At 44.4% G+C, this 12,408-nt stretch overlaps 2 protein-coding genes across 3 annotated transcripts; one reads left to right on the top strand and one right to left on the bottom strand.

The window, feature by feature from the left end:
* The first annotated feature begins 1,892 nt into the window (after positions 1–1,892).
* On the top strand, positions 1,893–6,920 carry LOC119301805 (inverted formin-2-like). Of its 2 annotated transcripts, none has more exons than XM_037578781.1 (5): positions 1,893–2,142; positions 4,463–4,572; positions 4,647–5,018; positions 5,114–5,873; positions 6,401–6,920. In XM_037578781.1, exons 1-5 carry the CDS (start codon positions 1,908–1,910, stop codon positions 6,415–6,417), a joined length of 1,494 nt encoding a protein of 497 aa, XP_037434678.1. In that variant the 5' UTR covers positions 1,893–1,907; the 3' UTR covers positions 6,418–6,920. The 2 variants fall into 2 exon arrangements, with proteins under 2 accessions (XP_037434678.1, XP_037434679.1); XM_037578782.1 differs by lacking the exon at positions 6,401–6,920 and adding an exon at positions 6,202–6,370.
* A 923-nt stretch (positions 6,921–7,843) lies between these two features.
* LOC119301804 (RHOMBOID-like protein 10, chloroplastic) lies at positions 7,844–11,526 on the bottom strand. The gene is made up of 9 exons (XM_037578780.1): positions 11,267–11,526; positions 10,723–10,979; positions 10,561–10,615; positions 10,395–10,475; positions 10,209–10,305; positions 10,035–10,102; positions 8,641–8,739; positions 8,504–8,545; positions 7,844–8,422 (listed from the first exon to the last, which is right to left on the bottom strand). The coding sequence occupies exons 1-9, from the start codon at positions 11,456–11,458 to the stop codon at positions 8,279–8,281; spliced, it is 1,035 nt and encodes a 344-aa protein (XP_037434677.1). The 5' UTR covers positions 11,459–11,526; the 3' UTR covers positions 7,844–8,278.
* Positions 11,527–12,408: the final 882 nt, after the last annotated feature.

The following is a 12,408-nucleotide window of genomic DNA, read 5'->3' as shown; positions in this document are numbered from 1 at the left end:
TCTCGTTGCTATGCATCACCATGATCTTGCGTGTGCGTAGGAAAATTTTGAAATTATTGCGTTCCCAACATGTAGCGGTTGTGCGGCGGGGCGACACCGGCTTGTCCTTCACACGGCGGAGATGCTAAGGGGATGTCGGATCCTGCTTCACATGGCCACCAATTTGGAGCCCGCGGTTGCGTGGTAGGGACACCGGCTCGTCCTTCACCTGTCGCAGTGGGGATGCCGACTCCCGCTTACGTGCGCTGGCGATGGCGGCGCCGGGCCCATGTGATGGAGGGAAAACCCCGTCATGATCTCCATCTGACAAACGAATTCTTCGTCCGTCGAAGCCGCCTCCGAGAGAAGATGGGGCCTCTGTTGTGGTTGGTCCTCCTCGTCGCTAGAGGAGCCCGCCGTCGTGGATGCAGATGGTCCCGCAGAGCAAGGTCGGCGGCACCACCATCCGCCTGAAGAGAAACTTCTACCGGCGCGGAGAACTAGGACTTCGGCATCGCCGATGGGCTCAAATATGAGGAAGGGCTCAGCGAGGTGACGGCGAGGGAGAGGAGGACGGCGCGATGCCAGGCAGGGGGAGTGTGGATCTGTGCGTCACCAATGTAGGTCTTAAATAGCCACGGCCAGGCCAGACGGAGGGTCGGCCAGCCCGCTTCAGTGTGGTGCAGCAGCTGAAGTAGGTTTCTCGTGATGCGGCGTCTGCATTGAAGCAGCGACACCCGAGAGGTCGCGTCTGTTTGCACCGCCTTCCCGTTCGGTCAAATCGCGGACATCAATGCTGGACACTGCCTGCTTTAGGCCGACATGAATGCGGTACGGCAAGCGGCCCGACGCGTGGGATGAAAAGCGTGGGAGGTGGGTTTGGGTGGGCCAGTCGATTAGATGCGGGTTTGGGAGCGGTCCAGACGCCTACAAAGCCTCCACGTTTGCGAGAGAAAGTGCGTCCGGACTATCCTGTTAACCGGTACAAACCCGCACTGGATGACACAACATGTCCGGACAGCATGATCCGGACGTATGCAGGCGGGTCAAGGGTCTGTGTTGAAGATGACCTTATATTTTGTGGAACGCAAGGGATACTATTGCTTTTTTCCTTTGAAACTAGGGATACCATTGCTTACTACACCTGTCATACATTGCGCCACATCACGCGGTACGTGTAATACAAACAAGAGTAGGAATTCTCTGGTGAACCCCCAACCAACTGACCGGGGCCAGCCAAAGCCAGTCTATGGCGGCCACCTAATGACACGGACGCTACACAAAACACGCAAAGCCGGTGCGGTCACTAAACAAAAGCGCACTCGGTGGCTGCACAAGTGTGCGTCCCAGTTGACAAGTGACCTGTGACGAAGCTGATGAGAAGCCAAAAAAAAGAAAAGAAATGGCAAGTGAGGTAGCTCGCCACATGTCCTCACATGCCCGGTTGGTCGGGAAAGCAAGGTGGGATTTGGCCTCGCAGCCAGAGCCAGGTGGTCATCAGGCAGCGTCACTGACGGCGATGCCCAAACGAAATGGCCGCAGTAAAAAACACTCCTACTCACAGCTCAAAAAAGAAATATCGTACCCTCACGCGAATGTACTATATCTCGGCAAAAAATAGCACATGGCTCGGGCACTGAGCAAAGCAAAGAGGGAGGGGGGAAAGGAGGAGAAAGCTCCCCGTCGAAATCCATCCGCATACTTGGCACCCACCTCAGGCACAAAACAAGGGGATAAATCCAAGGGGGGAGACGAGGCGGGGAGAGGGGAAAAAAACCCTACTTAACCGACAGTCTCGCCGGCGGGAGGTAGAAGCGCGGCGCGGCTAGTCGTCCAGGCGGCCTCCACGCGCGCCCGCGGGTGGTTGCGGCGGCGGCGGCGGCGGCGGGGAGCTGGGGGTCGTGGGGGCGGAGTCAGATGCGCTCGGAATGGGGAAGCCCGTCGATGTCGAGCTCGGCGGCGCGGGAGGCCTCGCGATCGCCGGCGGAGGAGGAGGAGGGGGAGGGTGGGGGTGCGGCTTCGCCGGCGCGGTCGGCCGCTCCGTCTCGTTCCGGTGCGTCTTCGTGCTCGCGCTCGCTGTCGGGGTCCTCGTCCCGGCGCTGTTCCTCCTCCTGCCCTCCCGCCCCAAGGGTTACCTCTCCAGCGACCCCGACGTTCTCGCCGGTGAGCTCTCCGCCTCCACCGCTTAGCTTCTTCTTCCTCGTGGTTAGCGATTAGTCGGTTTAGTTGGTCTACTGCGCGTGCGCGTGGGTGCAGTGACGACTCAGTCAATTAGGCCTTAGACAGCGGATCGACGAGATGGGACGACTGCGAGTTCATCACCTCGGGCTGCTGTTCGATGCTTCGATGCATCCGCCCTGGATCTAGGATTTGCACGATTTTACTACTCAACTTCGGTCGGCTGGTGCTCTGGGACAATTGGCTGTCTCTGGTTGGTGAACGATTGGTTCTCTACTTCTCTTCTTGTAATGAATTTCAGATTCTGGATTCAGTTGAAACCTTACTTAGATAGTTTGAATTACAAGTTCATATAGGTTTTGCTGTTATGACCTGGGGTTTGAAGGCAATTGTTATGATTGATGCAACATAGAAGTTATTCCTGGAAATGTCTTGTTAGAGCCTTAGAGGTCACTTGGACATGGTACTCGGGTTCCCGTATTTTTCTTTTTGTATACAGCCTGTGCCTGTATGATTTGCTCTTTCATGGGTTTCCCAACACACAGGGTGTAGCCTTCAAAAAAAAACACACACACAGGGTGTAGAATTCTTGGCTTGTTTCTGTCAAAGTTAGATGTGTAATTTGTTTCCAGAGTACTCCATCTGTAAAGAAATACAAGAGCATTTAGATCACTACTTTTGTCATGATAACAAGGGTCGTGGATTTATGAATTTCCTACTGCATAAGCTGGTGGTAGTGTACTGGTGATTCCAGACGTGGTTGCTGTGTTTACTTTACCCTGCCTGTATAAGATGCTCATTTAAATGGAGGCTTGCCATACATGTCATTGGCTTCATTTTCACTGGCATTGCATGGTTGTGTTGGCTAGGCTACGGATTAATTACAATTTACAAGCGTCCTCGTATTTTGCTATTAAGTGTTTACGTGAAGTGTTCTCGGGTGTGTGTTATGTTGTTGGCATACCTACCATACTTATGCACGCCTATGAATTAGATAAGAAATTGTTCAGTGAATGATTGAAGGTATATTTCTCTGTAGTTAAGTGTAAAATATGGTTATTGTTCTTTGCCCAGACCATGAAGTTTAAATAGTTGTATATTTGGGACCTGTATGAAGTGGCTTGAGCAACCTCACATTCTCAAACTCGTCATATTTTTCATCAAGATTTAATTGGGTTCTCACGTGTAATTAAACTCACACTACCTATGCTAGCATTTTCTTAGCCCTGGATTCTAAGGGCTTAAGTAGAATATAAACTCCTTACTTAAGGTGTCTCAAATGTTTGCAGGACAATAAAATCTTACCATGTAATTAAGGTACTCTTATCTAATAGCTTACCATGCAATCTTAATCTAATAACTTATATACGGTAGTGCCATAGTGCTCTACTGCCCTCTTTAATCTCTGTATCACTTGGTTCTTCTATATGCATTTTGTCTTTCCTGTTGAGATAAATTTTCTGTGCTAGTATATACTAAGTTTGACGCCTGTACATTCTTATCAGTAATGGTGGCTGTGCTAACTAGGGATAGCTTGTTTGCCCTGGGCTGCATGCCTGGAGGAAAGTGCTGCCCCGCCTGGGCTTCTGGATTTTGATTTTTTGGCCTGGCCAGTCAGCCTGGACAGGTAGCTGTTTGGATCCTGCCCTAGGCCTGGGAAGCCATCAAAGGATTAAATAAATATATGTACTGACATACTGGCCTGTAATCCATCTGCAAAGTGCTGTATTAACGCCAGGCTGCTGCTTTCCATGATCCAGGCTACCAGAATAGGATGCCTGAGTCTAACCAACTGCCTGGACGATCCAGGTCATGCACTGGTCTAGTTTTTCAGGAATCTAACCAAACAAAGACCAGGCTGCTCCCAGGGAAGCTCCAGGCCAGGCGTTTGGCAGCAAGGACCCGAACCAAACACGCTCCCAGTCCCTCGCATTTGTGGCACATTTATGTCAAGTGCATTTGACCTGTAGCTTTTTATACCCCTAGTCACTCCCTGTCCGCGGAAGTGCTAGAGTGATTCTTTATTGACTGGTTGTTATCTCTCAAACCATTACTAGCAATCCTATTTTACCACTAGGTTAGTTATTTACTTCTACTGAACTGTGCTAAACTAAACAAAAGCTAAACCACATTGTCCCTTCATCTTGGCTAACTTGGCGAACATTTTCCTAGAGCTTGTCTATTTCTATTTGCCCATATGTTTGTTTGTAAAAATGTCATTTGCATTTTCTACTTCACAGAACTATATAGTGATGCGTAATGGTGGATTTGAGTATCGACTAAAGGACTCTTTTCTCTGTTTCAGCTGAAATCCAGGTTGGTTTCACGTTGGAAAAGCCAGTATCGTTCCTCGCTGCTCACATGGACAGAATAGGGAGTGACATATTTGAAGAGATTGGTGTACCTAATAGCAAGGTGACAGAATTTTCTTATTTCTCTTCTATTCTTCTGCCTTTACCATTGGTTAATCCAAATATGTTTTAAAACAGGTTTCCATTGTTTCGATGCACTCTTTAGCTTCTAAATACTCCACGCGTGTGGTTTTTGGTGTTCTTCCTTATCCAAAAGATGCTTCAATAAGTTTGCCGGCCCTTAGTGTACTGAGGTCATCCTTAATAGGGATGATGCTGAAGCAGCTGAACCTATCCTTGACACCATCAATTTTTGGTTATCCATCTTCCATCGAGTTGTTGGGATTCCCTGGAGGAATTACTGTTGTTCCTGCGCAATCTGGTTCTATATGGGCAAGCACAGACCCACTATTCAACTTTGTGCTGAACAACTCCATTGGTCAGATCTTGGGTAATCTTACAGAGCTAAAAAATCAATTGGAATTTGGATTGAACTTGAGGTCCTATGAGGTATCACCGATTTAATCACTTTCGACGAGGTATTATTACCGATTTTCTGGCTTCATTTTTTGAATTTAAGCTCACTGTCTATCATATATATGCAGAGAATATACTTGCAGTTCAGGAATGAAATTGGTTCTTCAGTTGAAGCCCCAGCAACTATTGAGGCATCGGTGTTAGATGGGACTAGTATTCTGTTGCCATATAGATTGAAACAACTAGCTGAGCTAATCAAAGAACCTGACGCGAGGAACCTTGGGCTTAATCACTCTGTATTTGGTAAGGTAAAAGGAGTTCAGCTGTCATCGTATCTGCAACACTCAATCTCATATTTATCTCCTAGTCCAGCTCCTTCACCATCTCCATATCCATCCCCCTCTCCATCACCTTCTACAAGTGTACCACCATCTTTGTCGCCATCTGGGAGTGTCCCGTACCTTGCACCCCCAACCTCTAGTCCCTCCCCTCGGGCTTCTCCCCCTTTACCAAACCACCCCCCTTGTTTTCCATGTTCTGACTGTAACCCCTTTCCTCCAGCTGGTAGGCCAATGTTAAAACCACCCTGCTTTGGTAGTGGCCCTAAGCTGCCTCCATTTGTGCATTCACCACAGCCATCTGCTGTTCCATCCCCCCCAGTTCATAAACCATACCTTCCTCCAGCATTTCCACCAATCCCTGGCCGTGTAGATCCTCCCCATCCCTTACCATCCCCCAATCATGTACCAAACGCAGTCCCTGGACCAACTTATCAAATGATGCCGATACCTTCACCCCCAGTGCCTCATTTTCGACATTCCATTCCTCCACGGAAGAAACGAAGTGGCACAACAACCAAGTCTCCTCCAATTGCTCCATCTCCGTATTGTAAGTATCTGATCTCTTATCTCTGTAGCATGTACTTAGGGTTGTATTTCTAATTTAATGTTTATTATTTGGATAGTTAGTTTGAAGTGCTTTAGTTCTAGCCAAGTAGCCATTGACTTTTGAATTGAGACACTCAATGAATCTACTGCATTGTTTTGTATCTAATAGATAAAGTATTAGGGTTATTTTCCTTTAAATGAAAATAAATGATCATATTGAAGATAGAAGATATGTATTGTATTATTTTGAATTAACCTAATATTTTGTCTTGTGGTGCATTGGGTGCTTCTTTCGTACAACACTACCCTATGGATTGATATGCAATCAGGTCTGGTGGACATTTGATTTATGTATGTATCCCGTTAGCGAAATTGCATTGATTGAATCCGAATTTTCAAAACCCACAAGTACTGCTGCCAGCTGAAGTCTGCTTCAGTTACATATGTGCTGCTTCAATTTGCTTTTCAGTTCTCTGCCCCTGGGTAATTTATGAGCAAAATAAATCTCATTCGAGTGTAAACTTGCAGCTCTCCTCCATTCCTGAAGTGATGGTCAGATTGCTTCCAATGTATCTGCTCCATTGTTCACAAATCTATCCTGAATATGAGGTCGATGTGGTTGCAATTTTGCTGCTTGGAACTTCCTGAACTGGGAAGATGCTGCAAAGGCGGGTTCTGTGTATGGTGAATTCCGGACCATCTGAGGCGGATATAACTGTAGATATAGGTCTATATTATGCTAATTTACAGGGCTTTATGTTGCCTTACGCCTTTACCAAATTGTAAGGTCTCACCGAAGGGTTGGGGACTTGTGGTAGAGAAGAATGTGTACTCTTAAGGTCTCGCCGAAGGGCTGGGGGCTTATGGTAGAGAAGAATGTACTCATGCTCTTACCTGTGACATATTCAGCATACTACAACGCTCATCTTTGATGTGGCATTTCATGCCGTGGGCCTTTTCGTGCTGAGTGGTAATTTAGCATTTGTACTGTGGCACGCTTGCTTATGTTGTTGAAATATCAAAGTTAGGTCACAGAGGTTACAGCTTTTGGCTTGCCTTTCATGTGCTCCACCTCCACCTTGGTGGGAATAAAATGAGCCTATATTTTGGAGTGCGGCGTTTCAGCACCAGGGCTCAGATGAGCCTGGGCAAAATCAGAAAAGCAAGAAATTCTGTTTTTTTCCAAGCAAATACTTGTGTGCGTGATGTTTGTGCAAAATTTGGTAGAATTTGGACATTTGAGGAGTACGTGACAAAAAAGACAAAATTTGGCTCTGTAAGGTTATATTTTGTCTCTGTAAGGTTATTGTTCACGCACGGTTCTGGCCGAATTTCTCTTTTTTGCCACGAGCTCTACAGATGTCCAGATGGGATGAAATTTTGCACGCACGTCATGCACTCAAACATCTTCCAGTAAAAAAAATTATTTTTTTTTCTATTTTTAATCACGGCACTGTTCACCGGGCTCATCTGAGCCCGGGCACCGGAGTGGATTACCGTATATTTTGGCCAAGCTGTCAACATTATTAACTCAAAATCGAAATGGTGCCAAATTTGGTATGTTGAACTAGGTTGGTGCCACATTTGATCAGATTTACTGGAAAATAAAGGCGGAACTTCGCCAGAATTTGGCATTCAATCAAGTATCCCTCCGTAAAGAAATATAAGAATGTTCAGATTACTACTTTAGTGATCTATATGCTCTTATATTTCTTTATGGAGGGAGTATCCCCTAAAATACTTGTAAATGTTCACGTTAGTACTGTGAGCTCATGTTCAGTTAAACCAAGCTGAAGCCGGGAGCGCAAATCCCAAATCAAGAAAGGAAAAACGAGAAAAAGAACTTCAGGGAGAAAGGGGTAGCAAGTCCTGAATTTTGCTGGTGCGCAACTTACTTCTTTTTGAACACAGGTGCCCAATATATTTATTGGCATGCCACAACAGTCATCAGATCTTATCCATGCACCGAAATAAAACAAAGTGGTGACAAGAATGATCAATACCCATAGTTAGCAGGATCAATCATGAATTCAGTTACACAAATGATTATCAATGAGGTGCTACCAATGCTTGATAAATAAACAATGTAAAATACAATTGTCAGTACCGCCTGACCATACCCTGTCACAATCGTAACAGCTGCGGGTGATCCAAACACAGCAACTAGCTCCAAGTGAGCACAGAGGCACTGGTCTTCTCTGAGCTAGAGCTAGCTCAGCAGCCGCCACACATGGGCATGGTGGGTGATTTCTTCTGCAGAACTAGGTATCAGCCATGGTTTTCGGCTGCTCCCTTTGCTTGGTATGTTGTCCCAATCTTCCTTCTTACTTTCTTTTATCTTTCCTGTCCCACGTGTCTCAGCTATTATACACAGTAAAAATAGGAGCACGGCTATCATACACGCAGTTACCGTGATCTTTTACTGCCTATTAGCTGGTGAATGGGTGCCCTGTCTTTGAACACCATTCTTCCATCCTTTGCTACATACTGGTTTTGCCAAGCTGGACCAAGAAACCATGCCGCAGCCACTCCCCCGAGCAAGCCTCCTAGCTGTTATTAATCAAGTGAACTCATGAGATAAACATTTCATTACAGCGCGGAATGAATTATGCAGAAGTTTGGGAGACTTACATGACCCCAGTTGTCAATGCCCCTTGAAAGGAGACCCATACCCTGTATCAAACCGAATATATGAGATTTCTAGATGGGACAAAGCAAATAGCAAAAACAAAGAAACATGAGGTAAGTGGAAATATATAAATCACTACCATGTTTAAGATGACTACACGTGCGATCTGCTCTAAACTTTCCCTTCCATGCCCCAAAAGCTTTCTGTGCCTCCATGTATAAACAGCATAGGCACCAACCTGATGATACACATAAGGTGATAAAATGATGTAGGAACGTATATCATGAATTTCTTAACTAAATAAGAATAGGCCTACGGTTCTTGTTGTTAGTACAAAATACTGGTGGCAATTAGAAATGATATTATTCAAATGCTCAAGTATGACAGATAAAACGATGTACATTAAAATTTAAAGGCCAGCTCAATCAAGATGTTCAAACAAAAGATACACCAATGTAGTACATAGAACTGGGTCCAAATGATATAATATTTTTCAAATGCTCAGGTACGAGTGTACGACAAACAAAACGATGTACATTAGGCCTTGTACAATGCAAGTCACTTAGGGAGGTGTTTAGTAAAATAAACCGATTTTTTCTTAAGCACCAGCTGCTTATCTCTATAGCAGGGGTGCCTAATTAAGCGTTTGTCCTCTGTAAATAAGCACCGGTGCTTAGACAAAAATCGGTTTATTTTTCGAAGTACCCCTCTAAGCACCTTGCATTGTACAAGGCCTTAAAGACCAGCTCAATCAAGATGTGCAAACAAAAGATACACCAAACGTAGTACATAGAACTGGGTCAAGATGATATGATATTTCTCAAATGCTCAGCACGACAGACAAAACGATGTACATGCAAGCTCAATCAAGATGTGCAAACAAAAGATACACAAATGTAGTACATAGAACTGGGTCAAAATGACATTTTTCAAATGCTCAACTACGGCAGACAAAACGATGTACTCCCTCCGGTCCTTTTTAGTCTGCATATAAGTTTTGTTTGAAGTCAAAGCATCTTTACTTTGACCAAACTTGTAGAAAAAGGTATCAATATTTACAATGCCAAATCAATATTGTTAGATTCATTATGAAATGTAGTTTCATGGAGTATATATTTGGTATTGTGGATGTTGATATTTCTTAATATATATTTGGACAAACTTTGCAAAGTTTGACTTGACCCGAACCTAATACGCGAAGTAAAAAGGACCGGAGGGAGTACATTAAAGGCCAACTCAATCAAGACGTGCAAACAAAAGATATACACTAATGTAGTACATAGAACTGGGTCAAATTGAAGTTTCCAACTTTGAGGTCGTAGAATAGAAAGAAATAATGATGAAACAATCTGAACAAATTACAACAGATGATCTATGTTCTGATCTACCAGTGACATTTCGTAATTTCATATTGCTAGTAAATTATGCCATGCTGTAGGGTTAAGCAACCATGATAAAGCATCATACATAATAAAATACTCATGGCCCCTGATGTATTTATGTAACTGTATTTTGGAAATGAACTAGACATACCAGTCCAAAAATGGCCCCTGATGCGCCAACAGAAGGTGATTGACAATAGCGATAACTCATTAGTGAACCTGTTACAGTTCGAAGAATGAAGAATCATTTATGAACCAAGAAGCAGACAGCAATCACACCGCCACATGAATTTACCAAAAACAGGTAACAAGGAGAAACAAACACCTGCCAGTGCGGAAGTGAAATAAACAGCAAGAAATCTTTTAGGACCAGTAACGAGCTCCACAGTAGGGCCAATCGAATTCAACGAAAAACAATTGAACTGCATTGCCACAATGATAGGAAGGAAAGTTAGCAATGGTCATTTTGTAGAGTATAGTTCTAATTCTCGATAGAAACAGGATCACATACAGCAAGATGAGTAAGATTTCCATGAAGAATTGTTGATGTAGCCAAACGCCAAAATTCCCCTCTATCAATTAGGCTGTTGACCTTCCATCGTAAATCATGGTTGCAGTCCCATAAGTCAAAAAATAAACAGAGTATAGGTGAAATGGAAATTTCAACACGTACCAACCTTTGCTCCCCACATAATAAGCTTTCCTTGCGATGCTATCTGAGCGATATAAGCCCTTTGGTTAAAGTAGTAAAACTGTGTTAATCCACAAATGCTGAAAGGAGGCTAATACTACTATCGAATAGAAGGGAATCATGCGTATTAAATTGAGCAATCACTCACAGGATATTAACAGCAAGAAGAACATTAGTCCACAGCCTCTTCTTCGAATTGATCCCACGAGGCCGTCTGGGCTGCAAATTTCCGCTACCGACGTATCTCCCACCTGATCTATTCCCACCGAAGAAAGCAGAACTGCAAACAAACGATGCGGAGCACACATTTCCCAGCGCCCCAAGAACGTGGTGTGTGTCAAGTGGCTGTAATCCTCCAAACCAAATGTCGCCTATTCTCGGTAAGACATCAAGAGACCGCACCTCCTACGCATTGCACAATTCAGTTCAGATCAAGTTATGCAGCGAGCTCACAAATTCTTAAACCAATTTCTAACATGAAAAGTTAAAGAGTTCAAAGGCAGCATAGGTGATCATGATAACAACCAACATCTGTATAACTAGAGACTGAAGGATATCACAGTATATTACAAGTGATAAGTCTTAACTAATAAAGCTACCTAAAATAGGCTTAGATGTCGCCAGTGAAAATCCGACAGTTTGCGTCATCACAATAGAAGAGTGAATTGAAGGCTAAGCGAGAGCGCCAGTACCGGCGAGCTGAGGAGGCCGGCGAGGCGACGGCGGAGGGAGCGGCCGAGGTGGACGCCGGCGATGGCCGTGACGACGTTGGGCTTCCAGTCTCCGCCGTCGCCTCCACCGCCTCCGCCGCCGCGGCCAGAGGAGGAGCCGGGAGGGGGCGGGGGAGGCCACGGGAAGGAGGGGAGCAGCAGCCACGGCGCCATGGGATGGGGGCACCACAAGCCTGCGTCGTGGACCCCGTTGATGCCTCTCGATTGGAGACCTTTCCTCTCGCTTTGCTTTTTTTTTTTGAGTAACTCCTCTCGCTTTGCTTGGAGAAGCGGCATCGGACCGTGCTACGGTTGGCCATATGGGCTTCTTTTGCCTAGCGACAACATCATGGGCCTTACCGATGTCATAAGTACCTCTGCGGCCCGCAAGTTCTTCAAAAGTCAATATGGCAATTACTCGCTGTAAAAATTAACTGTAAAAATCTGATGTCTGATCGAACGCATGGTAATTACTTGCTGTAGCGATTTTTTTTAACAATTTCCTTAAACTACATGACAATTATCTTTTTTTTGCGGGGTACTGCATGACAATTATCACTTTAGAACATGGTAAATCTTACACAGCAACATGACAAACTTATCTGTTTTTGTATGACAAATCTGTATGTTCGGTAGCACGTCAAATTTTTAACATTTACCAAACATAGCCATCCATATTGGAGTTTGAGCACAATATTTATATAGGTTTGGTTGTGTCGCTGTTAGATTTTTCAAGGAGAATAGTTTCAAAATGTTGTCGTAATTGTTTATTTACATATTTATACAACAATTAATGGCCAAAATTGCAAATTGGAGAACGTGCAGTATCTAAAATATCATGTATTGTAGAACAAACATATTCTTTTGTATGCGCCTGCAAACTACTCCCTCCGTTCTTAAATATTTGTCTTTCTAGAGATTTTAACAAATGACTACATACGAAACAAAATGAGTGAATCTACACTTTAAAATATGTCTATATACATCTGTATGTGGTAGTCCATTTGAAATCTTTAAAAAGACAAGTATTTAGGAATGGAGAGAGTATTTATGTTTTTTTTCTACCAAAGCATGACAACCTTTGTGAAAACTATTCCCTCCGTACAAAAATGTAAGACTATTTT

This window comes from Triticum dicoccoides, chromosome 5A (genome assembly GCF_002162155.2).
Source record: "Triticum dicoccoides isolate Atlit2015 ecotype Zavitan chromosome 5A, WEW_v2.0, whole genome shotgun sequence".
NCBI classification, from domain to species: Eukaryota; Viridiplantae; Streptophyta; class Magnoliopsida; order Poales; family Poaceae; genus Triticum; species Triticum dicoccoides.
Note: the sequence above shows the minus strand (reverse complement) of the source record. Positions and strands in the feature narration are given on the sequence as shown.